The 23,586-nt window shown below is 38.6% G+C and overlaps 1 protein-coding gene across 3 annotated transcripts; it reads right to left on the bottom strand.

Moving 5' to 3' along the window:
* Nucleotides 1-7,113: 7,113 nt before the first annotated feature.
* On the bottom strand, nt 7,114-22,836 carry LOC116309245 (protein NLRC3-like). Of its 3 annotated transcripts, none has more exons than XM_031725799.2 (13): nt 22,450-22,835; nt 19,403-19,470; nt 17,460-17,526; nt 17,102-17,173; nt 16,800-16,895; nt 16,387-16,470; nt 16,015-16,104; nt 13,427-13,635; nt 11,242-13,030; nt 10,885-11,058; nt 10,510-10,683; nt 9,864-9,910; nt 7,114-9,595 (listed from the first exon to the last, which is right to left on the bottom strand). In XM_031725799.2, exons 3-13 carry the CDS (start codon nt 17,519-17,521, stop codon nt 9,063-9,065), a joined length of 3,330 nt encoding a protein of 1,109 aa, XP_031581659.2. In that variant the 5' UTR covers nt 17,522-17,526; nt 19,403-19,470; nt 22,450-22,835; the 3' UTR covers nt 7,114-9,062. The 3 variants fall into 3 exon arrangements, with proteins under 3 accessions (XP_031581659.2, XP_031581658.2, XP_039466356.1); XM_031725798.2 differs by having other exon boundaries at nt 17,460-17,529; XM_039610422.1 differs by lacking the exon at nt 16,387-16,470 and having other exon boundaries at nt 17,460-17,529; nt 22,450-22,836.
* Nucleotides 22,837-23,586: the final 750 nt, after the last annotated feature.

A 23,586-nucleotide genomic window follows, 5' to 3' on the forward strand; every position in this document is an offset into this window, starting at 1 on the left:
CCCGGACAACAAAATTGAAAAAACATATCCTAGATTGGCCCAGCCAATTCCAGTTTCCAACAATGGCTACTACTACTGCAGCTACTTAGTATTAATATTACTCTTATTACTCTTTCTGGGTCGCGAAATAAACTTTTAACATATTTTCAGGCGAGAATGTAGCTGTGTAAACTTCAAATAACTTAAACATGTTATTGTTTGGCCTTTTTCAGTGTTTTATTTGTTCGTGAGTAAATCGGTTTGGCTGAGATTAAAATTATTAGATTAGATTAGATTAGATTAGATTAGATTAAATAAAACTTTATTAATCCCTCGGGAGGGTTCCTCCGGGGTTTTCACACAGCTGAATAAATGTCAAACAGTCTACCCGGCTTTCGGAGGACCCGGCCCACTTAGACCGCGAAGGCCGGGTCCTCAGGTGGACGCAGCCTCTGAATTTGGACACCCCACATTTAACTTATTTTTTTCCGATAAGTAAACACTGTAAAAACCCCTTTGAATGTCTCCCTAATTCTGAGGTCTCAAGGTTGGCAAGTATGTGCTAGGCTTTGGCCGACATCAGTCTAAAACTGTATGTAACCATGAAAAAAGTGTTGCCATGTCCACCAGGACAGTATAGTATAGACAGTATAGTATAGACTCCTTCACATAGTGGACATTGAGTTGTAGTGTGGGGCACCAGTAATCCATGTGTGTTGCTGTAACAGTAGTTCATGTTTAGAATAAAAAATCCCAGCTCACTGACTTGATCGGAGCAATCGTGCCTAAAATGTTGCATAATTTTGCTGAGAGATCTTTTACTTTGTGGTCATCTTAGATGAGTAGTTTTATGGACAAAAACCAGCAGGTCATTCAGTGTTCCCTTAGTGCTAATGTGTAAGAGATGTTGGTGTACTATAACTGAAGTAATGTTGTTAGGTCCTTAAAGTCATATTCTTTTATTGTCATGACTGTATTTGAAGCTTTTTTTTATTTTTGTATGATACCTGATTTATATGGAATATGGCTGAAGTAAACTAAAGTCTAAAATCAGTCATTTGTTTAATAGTAATTTAACATTATATAATTCACATATAAAACTATGAATTGTAATTTTAAATGGTTTAAAAGCATGTAGAATAGCACATGTAGACAAGTTCGGTGGTTGAATCATCCGTCCCCACCAATGCCAAAACCAAATCTACTCCCTTGGCTTCAAGTGTTTCAAGTAATTATCGTGAATGCAACCAGTTAAATGAACCTAAAGTTTGATTAATGTGAGTTACAGCTGTCTTTTTCTCTTTGTATCGTTACGTTATAGTGAAGCACGTGCTGCAGCAGTGAGCAGGCAAATGACGTGTCGCTCACGAACGAAACAACTTCCCTCCGCACGTGAGCCTTGTGCAGTAGCGGTTTTAGATACGGGCGACACGGGCGGTTGCCCGGGGCGGCATCGTGATGGGGGGCGGCATCACGGGCATCGGCAAAAAAAAAAAAAAAAAATGCTCGTTATCATGCTGCCCCGACATCAGCCAGCGCATAGTGGGAATGGCAGAGGCGCCGATCGGTTTTCTATCGCCCATTTGCTGGGAGTAAGGGCGCCCTCCGTTTGCGAGGTGCGCCTGCTGCTTGCGGCACAGGGAGGAGAGGGCGGGGCGGCGGGGGATTCTCTGGCTGGATGGAGCAGCGTCTAATAACCAACCCGCAAAATAAAACAAAATAAAAAACAAACCAACAAACACGAAAACAGCAGACATTATGATACAGACTTATAATTTGCACCGATGTTTTTTCGAAATTCTATACCTGAAAAGTGAGCGCGAGAGCCCTCGGTGCGCCTGCTCGCTGCTGAAGTCAAAGTAAACTTTATTGTCATCTCCGCTACATACAGTCCAGTATATAGAGAGACGAGACGACGAGGCTCCAGTTACAGCAGTGCAAGTAAACAAACAATAAATATAAGAAGAGTAAGAAAATAAATATACGCTTTAGGACTCGGGGTAAAGGGATCAATAACAATTTAAAATTTATAATTTACAGTTTGATGATTTAAAGTCTCACACACAACCTGTCGAAAGGGGAGGGGGACATGCTGCTTCCAAATAGAGCACATTTCATTCATAATGTTGTAAATCCAAGCCCATTATGTATTCATGATTTGAATCGGTTGTGTGAAATCCCAGAAATAAACCCTAGACAAAGTGAATCTGTGAACTAAGGTGTAGGTCTGTTAGGTTATGTTGTGGTGATCCTCGAGTTGGGGGATGGGTGTTCATACTGGAGTGCAAAATTAAAACCAATGGAAGATGGACAAGAAAAGTTCAAAGTCATCAGGTGCTCAGTTTAGAAAAATTAGAAAAGAAGAGGAGGAGAAACGAGCAAAAGATACAGGTAAGCAGATGTGTGATTGGATAATGGCAGGTCATCCTGAAACAATCAGAATCAGAATACTTTATTAATCCCTAAGGAAATAATGTGGATTACAGTTGCTCCAAGAAGAAATGGTAAAAATAGTAACAGTAACAGACTAAACTCCAAACAATACATTATGTTACAGATTTTAATATTAATTAGTCATTGTCAGTTGTTGATTTGTCCTGTTCTCATTGTATGACTAATTATGATGGCTGTTTGGTAGCTGTTTGCATACAATGCATACTCTCTCTTCATATGTGTGTGTGTGTACAACAGTTTTATGTTAATGTACAATCCTTAATATGTTTTATGTGTGTGTGTGTGTGTGTGTGGGGGGGGCGCCCAGGGCGCCAAACAGGCTAAGACCGCCACTGGCCTTGTGTTTGCAGAAGTTACACTGGCAGTAGCACAGGAACAGAGCAGGAGGGAGAGGGAGAGAGAAAGAGAGCCAGGGGCTTTTACATTCAAAAATAAAGGTTATATAAAAGTTAGTTAAAGTGGGTCGATATCGTTCATGAGAGCCATGTTTGACATATGCGTCATTTACAACTGTTTAAATACCAGAAATCATTTTTGGCACAAACGGTTCTTAAAACACCTTCTTGTATTTATCCCTCCAGTTTGAACCATCAGGACATGTAGACCCAGTAGGAAGGGAGCAGTCAGTGTCATAATTTGCTGCTGAATTAATTTAAAAATGTCTTACAGTTATGAAAGCATTTTCCCATGCATTTTTAGTGTCAGTGTGTGTCAAACCTGACATGGATGAGTAAACAAGAAATAAGATCAAAATATACCACAGATGTTATATGGAAGTGTTTTTCCACCACTGGAAGAAATGAAAGAACAAAAAAATAAGATGCATAAGACAGAATTTCAAAATAAGTATTTATGTCAAATGTTTAGCTTATTAAGTCGAAATTTGATTTATGGGTGACATTTCTTTTTTTTCCCAATGGCAGAAAAAAAGTTTCATACATACAATGCCTTTAGTTGGGTCTGTGTTTCCACAAGCCCCGCTGGTTTAGAGACTTACTCATCATGAAGAAAACAAGACAGTCAGCGACCGATCGATTTACTTGCAAGGGAGGCCTCGTCAGTATCTCAGAAACGCACTTCGAATGTCATTACGAATGACCCCGACGACGGCCTCCTCTCGCTGCCTTTTATTGAAAACGTTCACAAAATAAACAATAGTTTACAACACGTACCTCCCCTCGTAACCTCCCTTGGTTACAAAGACAAGGCACTGTATGTATATGTGTGTGTGTGTTACGTGAGAGTGTGTGTGTGTGTGTGTGTCATGGGGGTGCGTTTGTGTGACCTCCTGCTGACCAAAAGGGTCATAAAAGCAGGAAGCTTACCAAACATCAAACAGAATCTTCACAAGGGATGTGTAAATAATCCTCCCCCAGCACAGAGTGGCTGGAGAGGTGGTCAGAGACAAAGGAATGTCTTGATCCTATAGATTGAACTCAGACCTTACAAATTTAAGAAGCATAATGACAACATTCAACAATTAGACTTAACACCTTTAGGTATACTTTCCTGTTAAAAATTGTTTGAAACTACCAAAACCGGATTTGTTTAAATTTCCTAAAACACAAAGTTTTTATTTAAAATTAACCGCATGATAGAAAAAAAAAATCTGTTTTGTTTGATAATTAAATATAAAGAAAGGTTTACTGCATTGTCAATTGTTTTATTCTCCATGTCTCACTTTGACATATATACTGAACAGAATTAAAGTGCATTGCATAAAAAACTTATACAATAACGGCTAAAATCGTTATCTCGGCTCTCCTACTGGGCTGCTTATGTCACAAGACCTGAGGGTTTGAGTTTCTGTTTTGTGTTCTTTCACTTCAGCAGTTATTCCAGGTTAGAGAGCCTGGAAAGGTGGGTAGAATTAATTGCTAACGACTTGATTTAGTCTCTCTTTAACAATGTAATGTCCGCCGTGTTGAAACTACAATTTGCAATAGATGGGCTCCAAAACGCTTACTTACTTTGCCACAGTGTGTTGTAACCCGGAGGTCATGCAAACCAGAACAGCCTGTTAGAAGTATTCCTTCATTGCAATGTTTTGTGACTGAGAGTTGTGAGGAGAAGAACAAACTGCAAGAAATGTAACACCAAAAATATTTTTATCTCTGTTGCAGTTGTGACAGTTGCTTCTGTAAGGCCGTTTATTTTTAGGAGTTGAGTTGTTATTTGAACGGCTCAAAGCCGTGAGCGCAGTGCTAAAACTTCGTCTCTGTCCTAAAAATCTGCGCTCAGTCTCACGCTAAGTGTTCACCGGTGAGCTCAACTTTTTGCACACTGGTAACTGTCAGCACAGTCAGGCGAGTGTGCCGCACACACTCAATGAGACCTCATCTACTCATTACGGGGAAAAAAATGAACCGGTCATAAAATGCAGCAAAAACAGGTCCGTACTGACTCGAGTTCATTATCGGTCCTGTAGATTAAAATGCAGACTTGCTCGTTTCCGTTGTGAATCTTCACATCGGAGCTCGATTGACGAAGGATTTCTTTCCTCTGCTGACGCATACGATTAACTCAGGCTTAACAGTAAACTCTGATCAGCATAGGAAGCTCGAAATAGACATTTCCACACCGATGTGCAAGTGTTTCCAAACACTACTCCGATGCATGGTTCACACCCAGGTCACGTGACATTGACAAACTCCAGTAATACCCTCTCTCTAATTGGGGTTTCTGCTGTGGATTGTGAAGACTAATATGGACATTTTAATCACTTAAACACTGGAATCAAAAGTGCAAAATAAAAATTCGTCCCCCCTGGTAAGCCTGGCCTGTGTTGGTAATAATGTAATAAGGTTGCAGGAAAGTTGGTGCCAGTCCCTGGACAGATCACTGGTGCATCTCAGGGCCAACATACCATAATGTTTGCTCTTAAAGTTTACGCCTTCCTGGGAGAGTGACTCTTAAGTTGCTTCTCTTCAGCTCTGCTGAGAATCATTCAAGTGATGGTTGAGATTTCCAGTTAAAAGAGATTATTGTGGATTTCAAAATCTTATTTGGTTTTCATATGTACCCTATATTTGACAACAGCACAATAAAACTGAATATTCTGTTTTCGATGTGCCACCCCAATATTTATATCAGCCTCTGTATAGCCACCCCTACAGAAAAATTGGGGAGACACCCCTGGTGGTTATTACAGAAGCCTTTTCTGTGTTTTACTTTATAAACTGATTTATTCAACATTAAAGGTAACAGATGGAGAATTTTGCTGAAGTACGCTGATCATTATAGTCACAGCTTTTTGTCTTTAACAGTCTTAATATTTGTCTTTCCTTGTTTGTGTGAGGATTTCTATGATGATCACAATTATTGGCAATCTTGTATAATAAGTAGCTTTGTTTGGAGTTGTGCAGGACTTGTCTTGTGTCATTGTTTCACAACCAGCATCATCAAGATGTGGTGAGTCAAATTGACCAGCAGATGTCACTGTGCAGCTGGTGTCAGATTGTTTCCTGCACAAATGCTTCAAATGTTTCAGTGTTTTCAAGTACCTGGCCTTGCCCATAACTAGTTGATCAGCTGGTTCTGGTACAGGAAACCCACAAGCTGCCGAACTCAGCGTTTGTTGAATGCAGAGTTCATGTTGTTTTGTTACGGCGGTAAACGAAGCAATTTCATCGGCACAGACTCCAACACAATATCTCACATTTTTATTTGAAAATGGGAAACGATTTAGCTATTATTGTGCTAATAATGAACAGAATATGATAATATCTGTAACACGCTGTTAGGCTGAAGATGCTGGGCTAAGATAAACTGTAAACTTTACTATGAAAAACCGTGAGAAATCCAACTTTGGTTGAATTTTGTATAACTTAATGTTGAATTTACAATATACTGGGGGGGAAAAAAAACGGTTTTGTACAATTAATCAAAGAAAAGTTTACTGCATTGAGAACTGTTCTGTTCTCCCTGTTTCACAAAGAAACAAGAAAAGCCTTATAGCGGCATGATCTTTACAAACACCTCCAGCAGCTCAATAACCCTGCTCATGTGCATGTTTTAAATAAAAACAATCTCCAGGTTCTCAGTAAGGTTTAAACAGATTATTTAGGAACAGATTTGTACTGGCTGGAGACATGATGTCATGTATGTAAACAGATAAAAAAAATAAACCTCTGTGGTGCAGGTTTGAATTACTGCTACCTAAACTACTAACTGGAATAAACTGTACTAGTCAGAGATACGGACCAATTTTTAAACAAGATGATTTTGTTGGCAGCATCCAAACATTTTAATAGTGACGTGCGGGCCTTTGTAGTACAAGTAATTTTCTCAAGATACTTGCTGTAATTTCTTGTGTTTAAAAAATTGTTTAAATTGAATTAAATAACTAAAGCGGTCAGCACAGTGTATGGAATTAACCAAAACATCTATTCTGTGTTAAAAGAACTGAAGCTAAGCTAGTGGCACGCTGGAGTCCGTTTGGTGTAATACCAACTTGTAACACAAGATGGTGCAGTGATGACATAAAACTGAAACTGTCACTCTGTCAGGCATAAATAAAACTTTGAAATTTGCAATGTAATTAAAAAAGAATATCTTAAAGCCAGATATGTAACTCTTCTGTGTAATTATTGTTTTTTCATATAATTAAAGCTGACACAGAAGGTAATGAATGCAGCTTTTCAGTGGATACAGGATAAACTCACTTCTTATCAAAACACGTTTTAGGAATCTAATGGTTTATTTTTAACTGGTACAAGAAATGCACACAGTAAAAAAATACAGCAGGTAATGTGGAAAGATATTTATCTTACTTACATACTTTTAATAATATCAAAGAAAGAGACACTTAAACTGAAAGCTACTCTTTGAAGAAGAATAAAAAGTGGAACAAGAAGCATTTAAAGAAAATGATTTCATATCATTTGGCTTTTCTCCCCTAAACCGATCTCAGCTCAATCTACACAGAGCAGCAGAAGCTGACAGCAAGCAGATCATAAAACATACAAATATAATTGGGTGGGGGAAAGGATCGTGTGTCCACATTTGGAGAAGTCCTCATTAACTTTATGAAATTTTACCTTTCACTACTTTGTCAATAATCCATTTTTATGATAATTTATTTTTTCTGCAGGCCTGAGTGGTTGGAGTAATCCATTGTAACAGAATGCTGCCAAAGTATTTCTTCCTCATAAAGAGTCTGTCACCTCACTGACTGTTCAACTTTTACTTCAGGCTGAGAGAACAGCTTGAACTATTAAATCACTCACATACTGCTTTTAAAGTGCTGAAACCTGGATCTTATTTGCTGTTAATATATCACATCTCATTACGAAAGGATTTATTTTTGACCACAAGATGCAAATTTCAAACACTGCTCAAGTAGATAAAAAGTGCTTTCTTGTTTTTGCTAACGTGCATATAGACGTTATACTGTTAAACATAGTTAATGATGTAACACATGCAGTGGAAAACAGTGCATCTCTAAACAACAAAATGTAACAACAAACTTTAAAGTGAACTTCTAAAATAGTTACAAACACAGAATTCACACAAAATACTGTTGGTGGACAAAGCAAAGGATAAATTCATGAATAATCATTTTAGCAGCTTGGGTCATTGGATAAGAACACCTTTGGTATTTAATTTAACGGTTAAAAATTTTATTTTAGGAGAAGCTTTTTGGAGAGATATTTATAGTCGCCCACAGAAAACACCTCCTGGATTTTGAGGCTTTTATTTTGCTGCTGCCATTTTTATAACTTTTGGTCTGAGCCTTATATTTCAAGTTTGTTGACTTGGTTTTACTTCCAACTTTTGTTTACTTTTGTTTAATTGGATAATAATAGACAATAAGTATTCAGTCAGCATCAACTTTTAATAGCTGTTGTTAATGTGTTAAGCTAAATCTATTCAGTCATATAATGTGTCTATTATTACAGGGCTGTTCTAAGAAACACTTCCCATTAGACCCACCTCACTTTTTTTCCCAGTTCAACAAGGTGTTACTTGTTTTTACTTTACTATCATTTCTATCAGTGTGAAGTCTTAACACACACTTTCTGGTGCTGTGTTCCCAACAAAAAATGCTGACCAGTTTCTTTAACAAATAACCCCAACAAAACCATATAAAAGTCTTAGTTTACAATTCCCATTAAACTTGTACACATTAAAATAGCCAAATAAACATTATTGTTAACAACAATGAAGTAAAAGACAGAATAAGTGGGAAGTAAACTGCCTGCAGTCTCTGTCTGTCTGTCTCCCCTCCATATACGCAGCTCCACTTTTCTGTCTGCATCACCGCACATTTGGTTTACACAACTTCCTAAATATCCTTGATTTGATCCCGAGAACAGACAAAAATCTGCCAACACAAACCTCTTACAGCTCCCAGGTTTATCAACCTAAAGAGGTACTTACATGGTAGTTTACATCTATATATAATAAAAAAACCTCAAACTTCAAAGACAGCACTAACGTGTCTCCACATTCTGACTCCATGTTCTGGTTCTATCTACTTTTCTCCGGTTGAAAAGAAATGATTACTGGGAGCAATGTTTAGACCGGACTCACTAACTAACTAAGGTTTAGTCATAGATAGTAATTGCTCCTATTTCTGTGAAAATCTACTCGTTTGGCTGTTAACCTGCCTGCAGTGAGAGATGTTTCTATGTTAGCTGACAAAACAATACAGATGAATGAGTGTGAAGAGCAACGGCAGGGTAGAGAACATCAGTGAAGGTTGATTTGAAGGTGTGGAGGTGGACGAGACTGTCAGAGGAAACTCTGTAAAAGGACAAACTTTTGGCCTCCGAATCCAGATACACCCCGACCCGACTGGAGCGCAAGGCCTGAGAAGTTACACAGACCTTCTCTTTGTTGTGCTGAACAAAAAAACCCTCATCAGCAGAAATCAGACACCACGACTTGTCATTGTGTCCCAGCTTGCAGGCATCAACATCCCCTTTCCTGCCAATATTTCTGTATGTTAACCCAACACAGAAATGCTCTGACACCTCAAACTCAAAGTAACAGCGTCCTTTTAGTCCCTGTTCACACAGAACCTGCAGACAGCGATCAAACCTCTCTGTGTGATCAGGATACGGCTGCTCCTCCTCCACCCAGGTCACCTTTCTGTTCCCTTCAGAGAGCAGCAGGTTCTTGTGAGCTGTGCTGGAGTCCAGAGTGAGCTCACAGGCATCTGGAGGTAAGAAAACACTTATATAATCAGTAAATACAGTTTATGTCCACTGTTGGCAGCACTAAGTACATAGCTCCAGGGAAATAAGTCAGAGACTGAGGGAGCTGTTCTCTAGAAGCACAAAAACAAAAATCTGTATGTGACAGTTAACCTGTAGAATCTGTTTAACAAATAAATACCTTGTGTAACGCTGTCAATGACTCCTAAAGAACAAACCGTAAGATTTAGACATTACAACATTCAGCACTTCAGATTTACAGATACTCACATTTCTTGAACCCTGGTTTCTTCCGGTGACTTCCACCATGTTCTAAACTGTGGAGAAAAATTATAGTAGTCAAGTATTAATGTATCTATTGCCATATTAGTAATATGTGCATCTATTGTTTTCAGTACCCAGCACTGATATCTTGCACATGATCAAATTTACTAACAGAAAAGTTGAAAAACATTGCATTTTACAATTTTCAAAGCCTGAAACACCAGCAAAGAAAGCTCAAGGATGTGATGTTGGACAGATTTTACTCAGATGAAAAACCAAAAAACAAAGCCTGTTAACAATTCAGATGGAACAAAGATTTAAGTTCCTCATTATGGGAAATGACCTATAAGTAGCTGCTAAGGCAGAGAAAACATCTACTGATTTTTGATGGTTTGCCCCGATTATTATGAGTCTTGTTTGTCAACAACCACAAGGAGACACATTACCTTATTTTATGTTATTTGGTTATTCTTTTTTTTTTTTACCATTAAAAATGATCATTTTAGGGAACAGACTAATAGAGCAGTTTGTATTAGCCAGACCACATCCTTTAAAAATCAGCAGAAATAGTTTCCTGGGGCGTTTATATGCTAACTTTGAACTTTGGGACCATCTCCATTACAGTGAATGACACATGGATACAGTTAATTACTTGAGCTGGCTGAGCTGGTATTGTTTATCATCCTTCAGCTCAGAGAGCTTCTTTGCTCCAGTTTCTCCTGGATCGTTGTAGCTCAGGTCCAACTCTTTCAGGTGTGAAGGGTTTGACTTTAGAGCCGAGACCAGAGACTCACAGCCTTTTTCTGTCACCAGACAACCAGATAACCTGAGAAAACACGATATTTGATAGATCAGAAAGTATTTTAAACAAATAAAATAATGGCAATGAAAATTAGGTTCTACATAAGAACAGATCTTGTTCTGTTTAAATGTCCAAAGAACAGGCTCTGCCAATTATATTAAATTGCTGCAGGTTTGGTGGGTTGTTAATCCATAGTGGTGTTGAATATAAGCATTAAACATGTACCTCAGAGTTTTCAGTCTGCAGCACTGACTCGACAGTCCTTTACACAGCTGCTCCACTCCTGAATCTCTCAGATCATTGTTGCTCAGGTCCAGATGTCGTAGAGGCGAGAAAGGGAAGGTGAGACCAAAGGCCAGATGTTCAACCCACTCTTCAGTCACTTTACAGTCTGCTAGTCTAAACAGGGTGATAGGTTTTTAAAGAAAAAATGTTTAAAGCTGCACATAAAAATACATAATGAAGACATAATTTCCATTAGGGACAGGGAGGATCTGTTCCCTCTACTTTCTATTAATATTCAAGCCAACAATCTTTCTTAAGAACTTCATTAAGGGTTAAAAAGTCAATCTGTTTACTTACAAGGCTGTTCTGCTGCTCCTCACTGCTGGTATCAGCCTCCGTCTGCCTTCATCTGATGTGTTGTAACTCTTTAAGTCCAAGACTTCCAAATCATTCTTCGATACCTGCAGCATGTAGGCCAGTGCAGAGCAGTGCAGGGGAGTCAACTCTGTTTTTGAACAATCTGACAGTTCGAGATATTCCTGAATCTCATCTTTGACTTTGTGATCTCTCATCTCGACCATAGTCTGGAAAAGGTTGATGCAGCTGTCTGGAGAGAGGTTCTTCCTTCGCATAGACTTGAGATAAGTCAAGATTTTCTTGTCAGTATCTTGACTTTGATCTGGTGGAGTCAGCAGACCCTGAAGGACTCTGCGATTGGGTCCAACCAGGAGGCCAAGAAGGAATCTCAGGAAGAAGTCCAGGTGACCATTTTTCTTCTCCAGCACTTTGTCAACTGTCACCTTTAAAAGATCAAGTAATGTATGTTCTTGGCTCTTTAGATCGAGGAAGCTGCTGAGCTGTCTGGTATCATTATTTATGAAACAGTCATAGACGTGGAGAGCTGCAAAGAACTCCTGCAGAGTCAGATGCACAAAGAAGAAGACCTTTTTCTGGGAAATGATTTCTTCTTCCCGAAGAACTGTGGTGCAAAATCCAGAGTAGATGGATGCTTCCTTAATGTCAATGCCAAAGCCTTCCAGGTCTTCCTCATAGAAGATGAGGTTGTTCTTCAGCAGCTGCTCAAATGCAAGCTTGCCGAGTTTCAGAAGAAATTCTTTGTGTGTTTTCAGAAGCTTTTCTTTGTTTGTCTCAACCTTCTTGTCATATTTCCTGCTTCTACGCTTTGTTTGTGCAAACAGGAAGTATGACATCATCTCTGTAAGAGTTTGAGGAATTTCAGTTTCAACGTCTCCTCCAAAGACTTCCTGGAATAACACTGCAGAAATCCAGCAGAAGATCGGGATCTGACACATGCTGTCGAGACTCTGTGAAGACTGAATATGTTTAATGATCCTTTCAGCAAGACCAGGATCATGACTAAATCTCCTCCTGAAGTATTCAGCTTTTTGAGGATCATTGAACCCTCTTATCTCTGTCACCATGTCAACATGTTCTGCAGGGATCTGATTGGCTGCTGCTGGACGGGAAGTAATCCAGAGGTTTGCATCAGGAAGAAGGTTACCCTGCATGAGGTTTGCTAGGAGATTACTCATAGATGTTACTTCCATGACAGATGTTATAGTTTTAATGCCTTCAAAGTCCAGCTGAAACCTGCTTTCATCCAGACCGTCCAGGATCAGAACAATCTTGGTTTTGGTATAATCCACTGAATCTTTGAGATCAGACAGTGTGGGGTGAAATAAAGTCAGGAGCTCATGTAGGCTTTTGTCTCCTTTAATCAAATTCAGCTCTCTGAAAGCAAGACTGAAAACAAAATCTACATCCTGGTTTTCCTTCTCTTCGGCCCAGTCAAGAATGAATTTCTGCACAGAAAATGATTTTCCAATTCCTGCGACGCCCTTTGTGACAACTGTTCTGTGAGGTTTGTCTTGACCAGGCAACGGTTTCAACACATCATTTAGATTTATTATTTGTTGTTCTGAAGTGTGTCTTATCCGTTTATGTTCGAGCAGCCTGGCTTCATGCTCTTCACGTGACCTTTCACTCTCTCCAGTGGTTATATGAAGCTCTGTGTAGATGTTGTTTAGTGAACTCGGCTTGTCACCATTACCTTCAGAGACTGAGGAAAATTTCACTTTCATTGCTTCTTTTAATTTCTTCTTTGCCTCCAAAAGATTCATTTTACCTGTAATGCAGTGAAACGCAACAAAGATGCTCAGGTGGTTAATACCAGTTCGCTTTAATTTGGTCAGAGAAAAATGCGAGATTATAAATTCCTGACTTGATTTGGGGACTTCCACTTTTCATTTTAAGTACTGGTTTGCAGATAGCTTTAAATGAGCAATAAGGCATAAAAGTTCTTTATAAATGCACCCAAGTTAGCAAAACCCTGATACTCTTGCACTTAATTCATGTTATTACAGCTTTTGAGCTCCCTAACAAACTTATCTTTATCATTAAAAGTTAAATATAATAAATGATTCCAACACTGACTAATTCTTGTCACCTACTCTTGTCTATAGCAAGTTTTTTTTTTTTTGCAGTAGTAGAGATAGTAGTGATCTTAAGTATATAAGCTTACCTGTGTCTCCCTCCTTGTCTGTCTCTTGTTTTAATGTTTTCCTGGATTTCTTCCCACACTGAGGACAAGGACAGTCTGCTGGTGATTCAGACTCATCCAGGTCTGAGCTGAGACACAGTTTGCAGCACCAGTGTTCACAGCTAAGCTGAACTGGATTCTTCATAACATCTTTGCAAACCGGACAGGTGGATGGCTTCTCAGTTACTGGTCTGTAGAAGATTTACCAATTAGACCTTAATTTAATTACCATAGCATGTTTTTCGCTAATGGATAAATGATACTTGTAGTTGAATAAACTGATATGAAAATGGATAAATGTTTGCTCTTAACTGTGCTACAATAAAATCTGAGAGGACAAACTTATATCACAGACTAAATTTGGCATATTTCTCAGAAATCATACAAATTACTTTCTTAAAAGCCCCAAGTAATTATTTTTTTGAAAGTTCAGTCTCTGCCCTACAAAAGAGTATTTGGTGCACATTAAGAAAAAAAACCCACATACATTGTTGATCAGTTTGGGGTTAAATCAAAATTCTGAGATTGAAGTCGAAATGTAGAGATTAGTTGTTGATTCAAGACAAACTGCCACAGCTGCTGTAACCTCTACAAAATGCCTTGTTTAGATGAGTTAGTGAAACAAACTGATCGGCCGTCTTGTGACACAACATAAATCCTCTTTATTGGACGAGGCTTTAACCATTGACATCCTTGCGTCTGTCCATTACCAGCCATTTCATTCTATACAAATCCCCTCTAAGATGCAGCTTTCGCCATCATCTATTCATCGTCCTTATATTTAACACCACACTATGTTTAAGTGCTAAAAGAGAATTTCCTTCCTTGTTACCAAAACTGACTGAAGTACGATTTCACTAACTCAGAGGGTACAACAAGCATGGCAGTTTGGCTTGAAACAAGAGGTATTTCTCCACATTTCTACTTTTTCTCTAAATAGAATTACTACTTTAATCTCAAAATTTCAACTTTATTCTCAAAATGATCAACAGTATGTTTTTTTTCCCCTAATAATCTTCCATACTGCTTTGCCTCATGTTTCCCAGCTTCCTCTCCATCAGCTCTCTCAGCTGGATCTGATAGTCCATGTTCTCCTCTGCAGTGTCACTGAGCTTAAAACAGTTAAGTCACAGTTCAAAACAGTTTCCCCTCCCCCACTGGTTCTAGTAATAGTTGCTCACAAACAGCACACATTACAAGACAATAAAGCTAGTCTGCAAGATGAGAGACTTATTAGAGAGAGACTCGAATGTCAAAGAGAACCACCACTGCAGCAATCTGTCCATCCTGAAGGCAAGATAAGGGAAAAAAAAAAACACAACTCGCTATTTAGGAGTGACTTAAATTTTTAAAACAGCAAACAACTGGAATAAAAATAAATTTAAACAAATGATTATGAGTAATGGCCTTGAGCTGAACTTTATGCCCACAACAAATTCACATTTGGTCACATGGGTCTAACTAAATCTTTGGTGTCCACTACATTTCATATTGTGGATAACAATTATCACAATATTGCCCTAAATGACTGTGATATGATACATGATCGAATGTTTCATCCATACTGTCCACTTTTATCTCTAATACACGTTTCCCTGAGCCTGTTTGATTCAACATGTTTGCCCCAGAAGCAGCATGAATGCCAGTGTCGCCTCAAACCAAGTTTGTGATCATTTCATTGTACATGCAATTCATTGCACATAAATTCAAACCAAACTGGATCGCTGACCTCTTCTAACTCATAAACCTAACTAATCACACTGCTCCTCCTGGACCTGGCGTTAATTAATTGTTTAGAGCTCCCTTTCTAGTGGCTGTTCTTTAAGCTTGAGTTTCAGTTGTGTGATAGAGGCCCTTAGTAACTGCAGTCTAAACACCGGTGCCTCTTTGTAAAAGCAGGATTCACAAACCCATTATTATTGTAATCCGCACCGTGGACTCATGTTCTACTTGTCCTTCATCAAACAGCATTCAAACCATAGCAGAGCAAAATTCAGAATAATTGCATTTCCTCCTTCAGCCTTAATGGGCTGCATCCCAATCTGCTTCACTCATTATTAACTTTGTGGAAAGTAGTCTTCCAATATGCCCTCATATGCTGCTTCTGAGGCAAAAACCCTCAAATTAAACAGTTTCAAATTCAAGGTTTTGTCTGCTCCTCTCTCCTCGCCTTGGTGTTCATAAGGCAGAAGTGCTAAAAACATCATTACAAGTAAATTATGAATTCCTTTCCTCAGTTGCTTTGTATCCAAGGGTGTCTAATAACTAATCCTCCAGGGAGAGAGCCCACTAATAATCAGGACTGCCAGTACATCTGTCAGATGCCATGGCACCAGTGTCCTGCAAGGCACTGCACTGCTGTTTAAATTAGTTCATGTGATCAGTCTTAATCTGGTACATCACATTGGACAGATTTACAATGAACACCCTCATCCCTCATAGAGACAAATACATCAACACTATGGAAGTCCATATCAAGCACTAAGTAGAGCACTGAATATAACATTGTCAACCTGCTTAAGAATATTTGTAATGCAAGATATTTCACTCACTCAGTAAATCAGAATTACCTTAGTGTCTTTGTCCTAAAACCAAGTGGCTCAAACCTGGATCTGTCGCTCCTCAGCGACATGGACCCAGACGGTGCTGGCAACTGTGAACTAGACAGAAAAGAATTCATTTGAAACATTTTTGATCACAAATGCATTTGGTCAGTCTTGGTTATTTCAACCCCCCAGAATGCAGCTACAGTCCAAGATGCTGGAGTCAGTGTACATTTGCAAGACATGGGACTTAGTGCAGCAAGGACTGAATGGCAAGAATGAGCTCCACAACAACATCCTTTTCACTGAAGATAGAATTAAATCAATAAACCACATGATAGGCTGAGAGTGGATAGTTAGGAGTGAGTGTTAGGTACTTTTAAAATAAATGGGAATTACCTTTGTGTCTTAAAACCGAGTGGCTCAAACTTGGATCTGTCACTCTTCAATGACATGGACTCAGACGAAGCCGTCGACTGTGAACTAGACAGAAAATAATTAATATGAAACATTTTTGATAGCGATATCATTTCACTGAATTGTGTCTCATTGTGTCTTACTGTCTGTCATTTCAATCAAATTATGACAACACACCCCAAACACACTTTTTCTTGTAGATATAAACATGTTCACAAATACATCACTCTTAGCAATTTCAACCCCCCTGTACTACTAAAATGAAACAACGACCTCCATAACAACAACAACCTCTCCATTATGAAGATAGGATTAAATCAATACATCCGATGATGGGCTGAGAGTAGATAGGTAGTGGTGGCTGGAAAGTACTTTTTAATATAAATGAGAATTACCTTTGTGTCTTAAAACCAAGTGGCTCAAACTTGGATCTGTCACTCTTTAAAGAAATATCGCTTGGCGCTGCAGATCCAGGTCCCATGGACTGTGAACTAAACAGAGAACAGTCTGCTTACTGAGTGAAATCAATTTATTTGATTTATACTGTTTGTCAGATATCAATTTACCAAAACTTTCAATATAATGAAGCATTTTCATTTTAATTTGAAGCATGTCCACAACTCCTCATTCTTTTCAGAAGGTATTTCGGTAACAGATTCAGCAATGATAAGACATTTGTTAGGGTTCATAGATTTACCTTTCAAAGCCGAGGGGCTCAAACTTGGATCTGTCACTCTCACTCATGCTGGGAGTGGTACTCATCTGTGAACTTGAAGGAGATATGGTTTCAGGTCTCAAACATGCCAAAAAAGCCCCCAAGATGGATTTTTTTTATGCTGGAGATGCTGGATGAGTTTCAATAGAATTGTCTGTTTTATAAGCTCTCTTTTTCAGCTCTAATAACACCAGCGAACATTAAGAGATTGATTAATTCTCGACACAATGTGCAACACCAATCTTACATTTCTCTATATGAAGATCAGCATTTGCTGAATACTGACAGTCTAATTACTAAAGGTCTTATTGGTGAGATCATCCATTAAGCTGTTTATTACCTGGTTGGAGTCTCACTGGACGACTCAACAGACACAGATCGCTTCCTTTTCTTCTCAGTCATTGTTGCTGCTGGGGTGGACAAACATGGCATTCATTGGAAATAGTATGTAACACCTGTGCAGTTCTGTTCTTACCTGAGGTTTCGGCCACAGTCTTGTAGAGTTATGCAACTGAACAAATATGTGGCTACTAACAATCAGCTGAGTCTGTCACCAGCTGATTTTCAGGGTTTATTTTCCATTTTATTTACCTAATTTAGTGGTTTGCATTCTTGTGAATTCACAAGTAAATAATCAACTTGTAAAGCCCTTAAATCCAGAATTGTAAGTAATACTTTTGTTTACACTTTATCAGAATCTGTTCTCAAATGTTTTTGTACAGTCTAGGGGAAAAATAATTTAAAAAAAACCCCCCAAAAGTCCTGGTGAAAGTCTGTGAATCTACTGTTAATTGTACAATAACAAATCACAAGCCAAAACAAACTGAGTAACAGCCAGGGTCCGATCCAGAAAGCATGTTTAGCTAACAACTCTGACGTTGTTGATCAGATCTAGATCTAATCTGGTGGTTTCCTTTGCCCTGACACAATCTGTATTCATTATTTACAGTGGCTCATGTTTCCCGAATTATACTGAAAAATCTCAAATCTATCCAAGTAACATGTAGACAGCCATATAAAATCATTCATTTTCTCTAAAATGTTTGCCTTACTGATAAAACTTTACATTAAAGACTTGGTGCCTGTGTTCTTTTAGTTTAATGTCTAACAGTTAATATTACTAAACTCTGTTACAAACACTCACACTGGAGAACATTAAAGAAGTTCTTTTCTGTAAACCTCACAGGGGACTTTTTATCTACTAATGGCAGAAATAATGAAATCAGTAGATTAGATTTCTGCTGAACATTAATGAAACTGTCATGAACTGCAGCAAAAACAGCTCTTTAACAGAAAACTGACTTGAGCGTGGATCTGTCAGTGAACTGTGTGTTTCTCCATATTTTTATTTTTGGTTTCTGTTTCCTACATTTGTTTCTGTCAGGTTAGAGCCAAAAAATAACATTCAAAAATCAAATATGAAATTTGGATTCCAGCGTTAAATAAAGAAAATTCAATGTAACAGACAGTATAAAAACAAGTTACATGTTTTATTTAAAATTTTATTCATTCTATGGTAATAAAAAAGTAAACTTGACTGATTAAAAAGACTCTTTTCTTCACTCTCGGCTTTTAAGATAAATATCATGGTCCTCACTGACACCTGTTTATATTCCCCAGTCCTATGTTCTTCATTTAAACACCTGGTATCAAAGCTCCACTGATAATGGCTTTCTCGTCTGTAATCACACATGTCATTAACTCAGAGTTAATTGAACTCACTCTAATCTGCCTTTTAGGAACATAAACATATACAAGTCATCGAAAAGGAAACTCAAAGTTATCAACCTCAGATTCTGTGTTTTGTTGAACTTGCTTCCTAGAATAGGGCCCAGTAGGATAAAGGCAATAAAATGCAGTCAGAAGGAGGAAAATACAGGGAATCACTGAAGACAACAGGAAAATATAAACAGAAAAACTCAAGATTACAAATGAAACAAAAACATCATACATACTGTGCAAAACCTGGAACCATGACACAGTTGTATGCTTCCTGTTACAACTGTTTCTCCGCTGGAGCATGACTCGATGTTTGCATTTACTCGTTTATATATGTTAATGCTAATTAATGCGCACATCCAAACTCATTATAGCTGTAAAAGTTCTAAAACAGATGAAAAATCTTAATGCAAATGTTCACAACGTCATGGCCTGACTGCAGGCAACCTTCATGAGGAGAAAAAAGCACATAAAACTTAGGAGAAAAAAATGCTGTTTGTCTTTCTGGTGTTGCTCTTTCCTGAATGACTGATTTAAAGTGACTTCATTCAGTGTTTTACTCACCAGAGTTTGTCGGGTAGAAATAGGCAGATTAATCATCTAGGTACTGATGCAGTGTATTAGCTGGTTTTCTAGAAGAAAAAGAAAATCTGTATGATGAAAACTGCATATATGTCAGGTCAAATCGGAAACATATATTCTGATAGCTCAAACATTTGCACCTCTGCCTCACTTTATTTCTTATGAGGCTAACATTAAGTAACGTGGTTGATTCTACAGGGTATCAAAAGGAACCTGCTTATTAAACGTGGCTTATCTCATTACTGCAGCTGCCTGATTTCATCAAAGGCAAACACACCCAGGAAAGCACCAAAAAAAACAGAACTACAAATCTAAATGCTGCAACACCATAAAAATAATGTACACAGAAAATATTAAATACTCTGTCTGTAAGAATAGGATGTGATGAAAACAGCTTCTGTTGTTGTTTCTAAAGTTGTGTAACGTTACATAAAGTTTCCTGCGCATGTGACCACGTTAGATCTGAAGTCGCCAGTTTAATCTCTGCCTGTCTGACCGTCTTCATCAGCCACTACATACTCTGCAACTTGGATCTGTGGTATCTCTCTTTTCCTCTTTTAGTCTCAGAACTTATGAATTTTGATAAAATGAGTTCAGAGTTTTGCAAAACACCTTCCTGTAACTGTTTACCAATAAAAGCTTTATAGTTAAAAAATTGCATCTCTTCATAGGACTGAAATGGGGATATTTTGCTTTTTTGGTGAATGTGTAAACTGCTTTAGCTGAAGTAAATACAGTAAGTCACTGATTCTGCAAATTACTGCATTCTGTGTTTTATACAGTATGAAAATGTAAATTCTACAGCAGTTTCCGATACAAACACTATTATCTAATTAATGCCTGTGCCTGTCCTCTCAATATATGAAATAGAAATAACAAATACAGAATTAGAATTATGATACTGTAAATCTGAATTACAGTAACTTATATTGGCAAATTAAGTGTAAACGGAAAAAAAAACTAATCCTAGTAAAGTTCACATTCCCTTTTTATGCAGCATTCCAAACAATGAAAAGACATATTCTTTTATTTTATTTTGATTAATTAACATGTAGATATAAAGAAAAAACAATATCACTACAGAGGACAGCAGTTTTAATGCCAAATGTTTCAACTTGAGTAGCTCCAGCTTATATAACACTGTGACAGCCTTTATTTCCCCTCTTGTAATGAATAAACACATTTGTGCTAAAAGGGCACGGTGCCAGCAGTTCTACTACAGTGCTCTACTTTAACTGGTCTTATTGTCAGTTGTTAAAATGTATTTGTCTCCATGTTCCCAAAGTTGCATCTGCAAATGTATTATTTCTAGTGCTCCATCGTTCATGCAAATTCATAGGTGTCAGTATCATCTTCAGGTAACAATGCAAATGATGCTGATTAAGAATATTTTGAATACATTTAAAATAAGAACAGCTCTCTGACTGTAGCTCTGTTTTTGTGATACAACTCATCATTTTCTTCACCACACTACAGATCATCAGTGTGTTTTTACTGCATACATCCGCATAAAACTGATGTAAACTGTGTTTACATCAGAGTAACTTATCTGATTGAATCTAATAGATGCTATTTTGAAAAGAGGGAGAAAGATTTCACAATGTATCACTGAGGATAGAAACAGGGTGCAGAAAATTCTCAGCCAGATCTGCTCCTTTGTGCAAGGAGCAACAGGATGAGCACTGACAGAGCTGCAAAATGACCTCCAGCGGGTCACTGGTGTGAATGTCTCTGACCAAACGTTCTCTAGTGGGCCCTTCAAGCTAGGCAACGGCACACTGACTGCAATTATGTATCCGGGTAAAATCCCTGGACCCACTGTCAGACTCTGGTGCAGTGGGTCCTGGCTTCCTCCTGGTGGCCTCATGTGGTGAGGGTATGTAGGCAGTTCCTGGAGGATGAATTAATAGATACCACTCATGGCCTCCCACTCTCACCTAACCTAAATCCTGTGGAACACCTCTGAGACTTTTTGATTCTGTCCATCAAACATAAGGTTGTACCTTACTGTCCGGCAGCTGAGTAATGCTTTGGTCCAGATCTAGGAGGAGATCCTGTAGGACACCATCCATGGTGTTGTCAGGCATGCACACAAGCACGTGGGGGCCACAGAAACAACTGAGTACCATTCTGAGCTGCTGCAAATAAAATTGAGCACAATGGACAAGTCCACTGCAACCTTTTTTCAGTTTGATTTTCAGGGTGTCTTTGGATTTCCTCTGTAAATCGACTGGTTCATATATACCGCTCATCCACCGATTCATGAAAACACTTTGCTTGCACAAGTACTTTCTATCTAACATTTAAACACATTCATACTCTGATAGATGCACTGGAGAGCAATTTGGACTAGAAAAGCCAGGGATCAAACCACCAACCTTACAATTAGTAGATGATCTGCTCTACTTCCTGATCATTTTACTTTCAATCAGTCAATGTGGCATCATTTCATTTCTAACACATTACCTGGTACGTTCCAGTTCAGCTATCCAGCATGACTGATTTGAAGGCGACTTTACCAACGAGGAAATTCAATTGAGTGTCATGCAGTAGCAAGAAGGGAGAGGTCAGAAACCCCAAATTTCCCTAACCTCAGGTATTTTAGAGAAACCTGCCTCTTGAAATAAGGCTCTGGCCTACACCGAGAAGCCAACATATTAAATGTACCGTGACAAAAAATATAATAAATAGATAAACAAAATACAATAAAAAAAAAAAAAAAACAACACTGGGTCAACTATGTTAAAATAAGCTGGGAGCAGGCATGCAGACCAACTTATGCCTTGATCGTGTAGGTGGAAATCAGTCACACAAGGCTAAATTACTGCATGTTGTTGTCAAGTTTCACAAATTGAGTACATAAACAGGGAAGTGGGAGGGCTCCCCGTTTATGTCTGCAGCACTCTGCAAATGCATGCGCTACACTGACAGCAGGCCTTTTTACGCCTCGACTCTGTGCTGGTGACGCACTTTATAAAGCGCTCGCGACAGCAGGAAGCCAATCACGGAGGGATTTCCCGCGACCTTACCTGTTTGTTTACTGTTTTTAATCCAAAACGTGCTCGTCTGCCTCTCTCTGCTCATCAGATAAGAAACGAAGGAGAATTCCGTGGCGTGGGACACAGTTCGCCTCGACTGCGTGTGACTGTTTGCAGCGGAGAGCCATCAAAAAGCCGTTTTGTCAGAGTAGGATGGTTTCTCAGAACACCGTTTTTATCCAGAGCTTTTGATAAAGAGAAGGCAAAATCCCCCGAGGGAAACGAATAAAAAGCTCCAGTGTTGCTGGCTCGTGATGTCATCCTATGCTGATGTTTACAAACGCCGCTCTGAAGTTTTGGCAAAACGCCCAGGTCACGTGATCACGCGTCACCCAGCTTCACCCACAGCCTTTCACAAAATGCATTATCAAACGTGATGACAACAAGAGTCCACTAGATGTCCCTGTGGAGACTGATGTCAGATTATTTTGAGGTGCTTATTTGGACCAAATTAAAATATTTTGATGTCAATGGTTTTTATGTTAATATGATGAAAAGCAGATTTGTTCAGTGATTGTTTTCATCATGTTTTTATTGGAAAAACACTAGTGCAGGTTTAATGTCTATGACAGCGGCACACTAGACACACACACATACGCACACATGCTGGTGCTCTGAAACGTGTGTTTGTGTGTGTTCATGCACACTGCACTCTCCAACTGACAAACCGTCTGTTTCTTCCTCTGAGACTTTATCAGTTACCCACTCAGGAGATATTAGATGCCCCTAGAACCAAGTTTTAATTAAGTCTATTTTTGAATAAAACTAACTGCAGTAGGATTGCACAGTGATTTTGTGGTCTACAGGCTTATTTAGGACAATTAAAAATAACATCAAGAATCACATCAATGTACGTTATTTTAAAAGCATCATGAGTTACAACACACTCCTTCCTGTACTGTTTCAGGAAACACTTCATTTCAGCATGGGGCCCACTTCTGGGGGTTTCAAAATGTCACATGAACATGTTTGTGCAACACCTGGTACGGCGGTTTAGGAAGCAGTGCCTGACAATAGTTCTGCCACAGAGGTGCCATGGCAGGCTTGAGATTAAAGTAAATGAGTTGTTTTGCTCACTCTTTCTTTTGTAAATATGTGCTCACATGATCTGTAAATTTAAGACCATCG

The sequence above is a fragment of the Oreochromis aureus genome, linkage group 3 (assembly GCF_013358895.1).
Source record: "Oreochromis aureus strain Israel breed Guangdong linkage group 3, ZZ_aureus, whole genome shotgun sequence".
NCBI classification, from domain to species: domain Eukaryota; kingdom Metazoa; phylum Chordata; class Actinopteri; order Cichliformes; family Cichlidae; genus Oreochromis; species Oreochromis aureus.

Coding starts and splice junctions, on each gene's coding strand:
- LOC116309245 (XM_031725799.2), bottom strand. CDS start 17,521: ATGACTGAGAAGAAAAGGAAGCGATCTGTGTCTGTTGAGTCGTCCAGT. Junction 16,896..17,101: donor GAGCCCCTCGGCTTTGAAAG/GTAAATCTATGA, acceptor TTCTCTGTTTAG/TTCACAGTCCATGGGACCTG. Junction 9,911..10,509: donor TACCAGCTCAGCCAGCTCAA/GTAATTAACTGT, acceptor TTTTCTCCACAG/TTTAGAACATGGTGGAAGTC.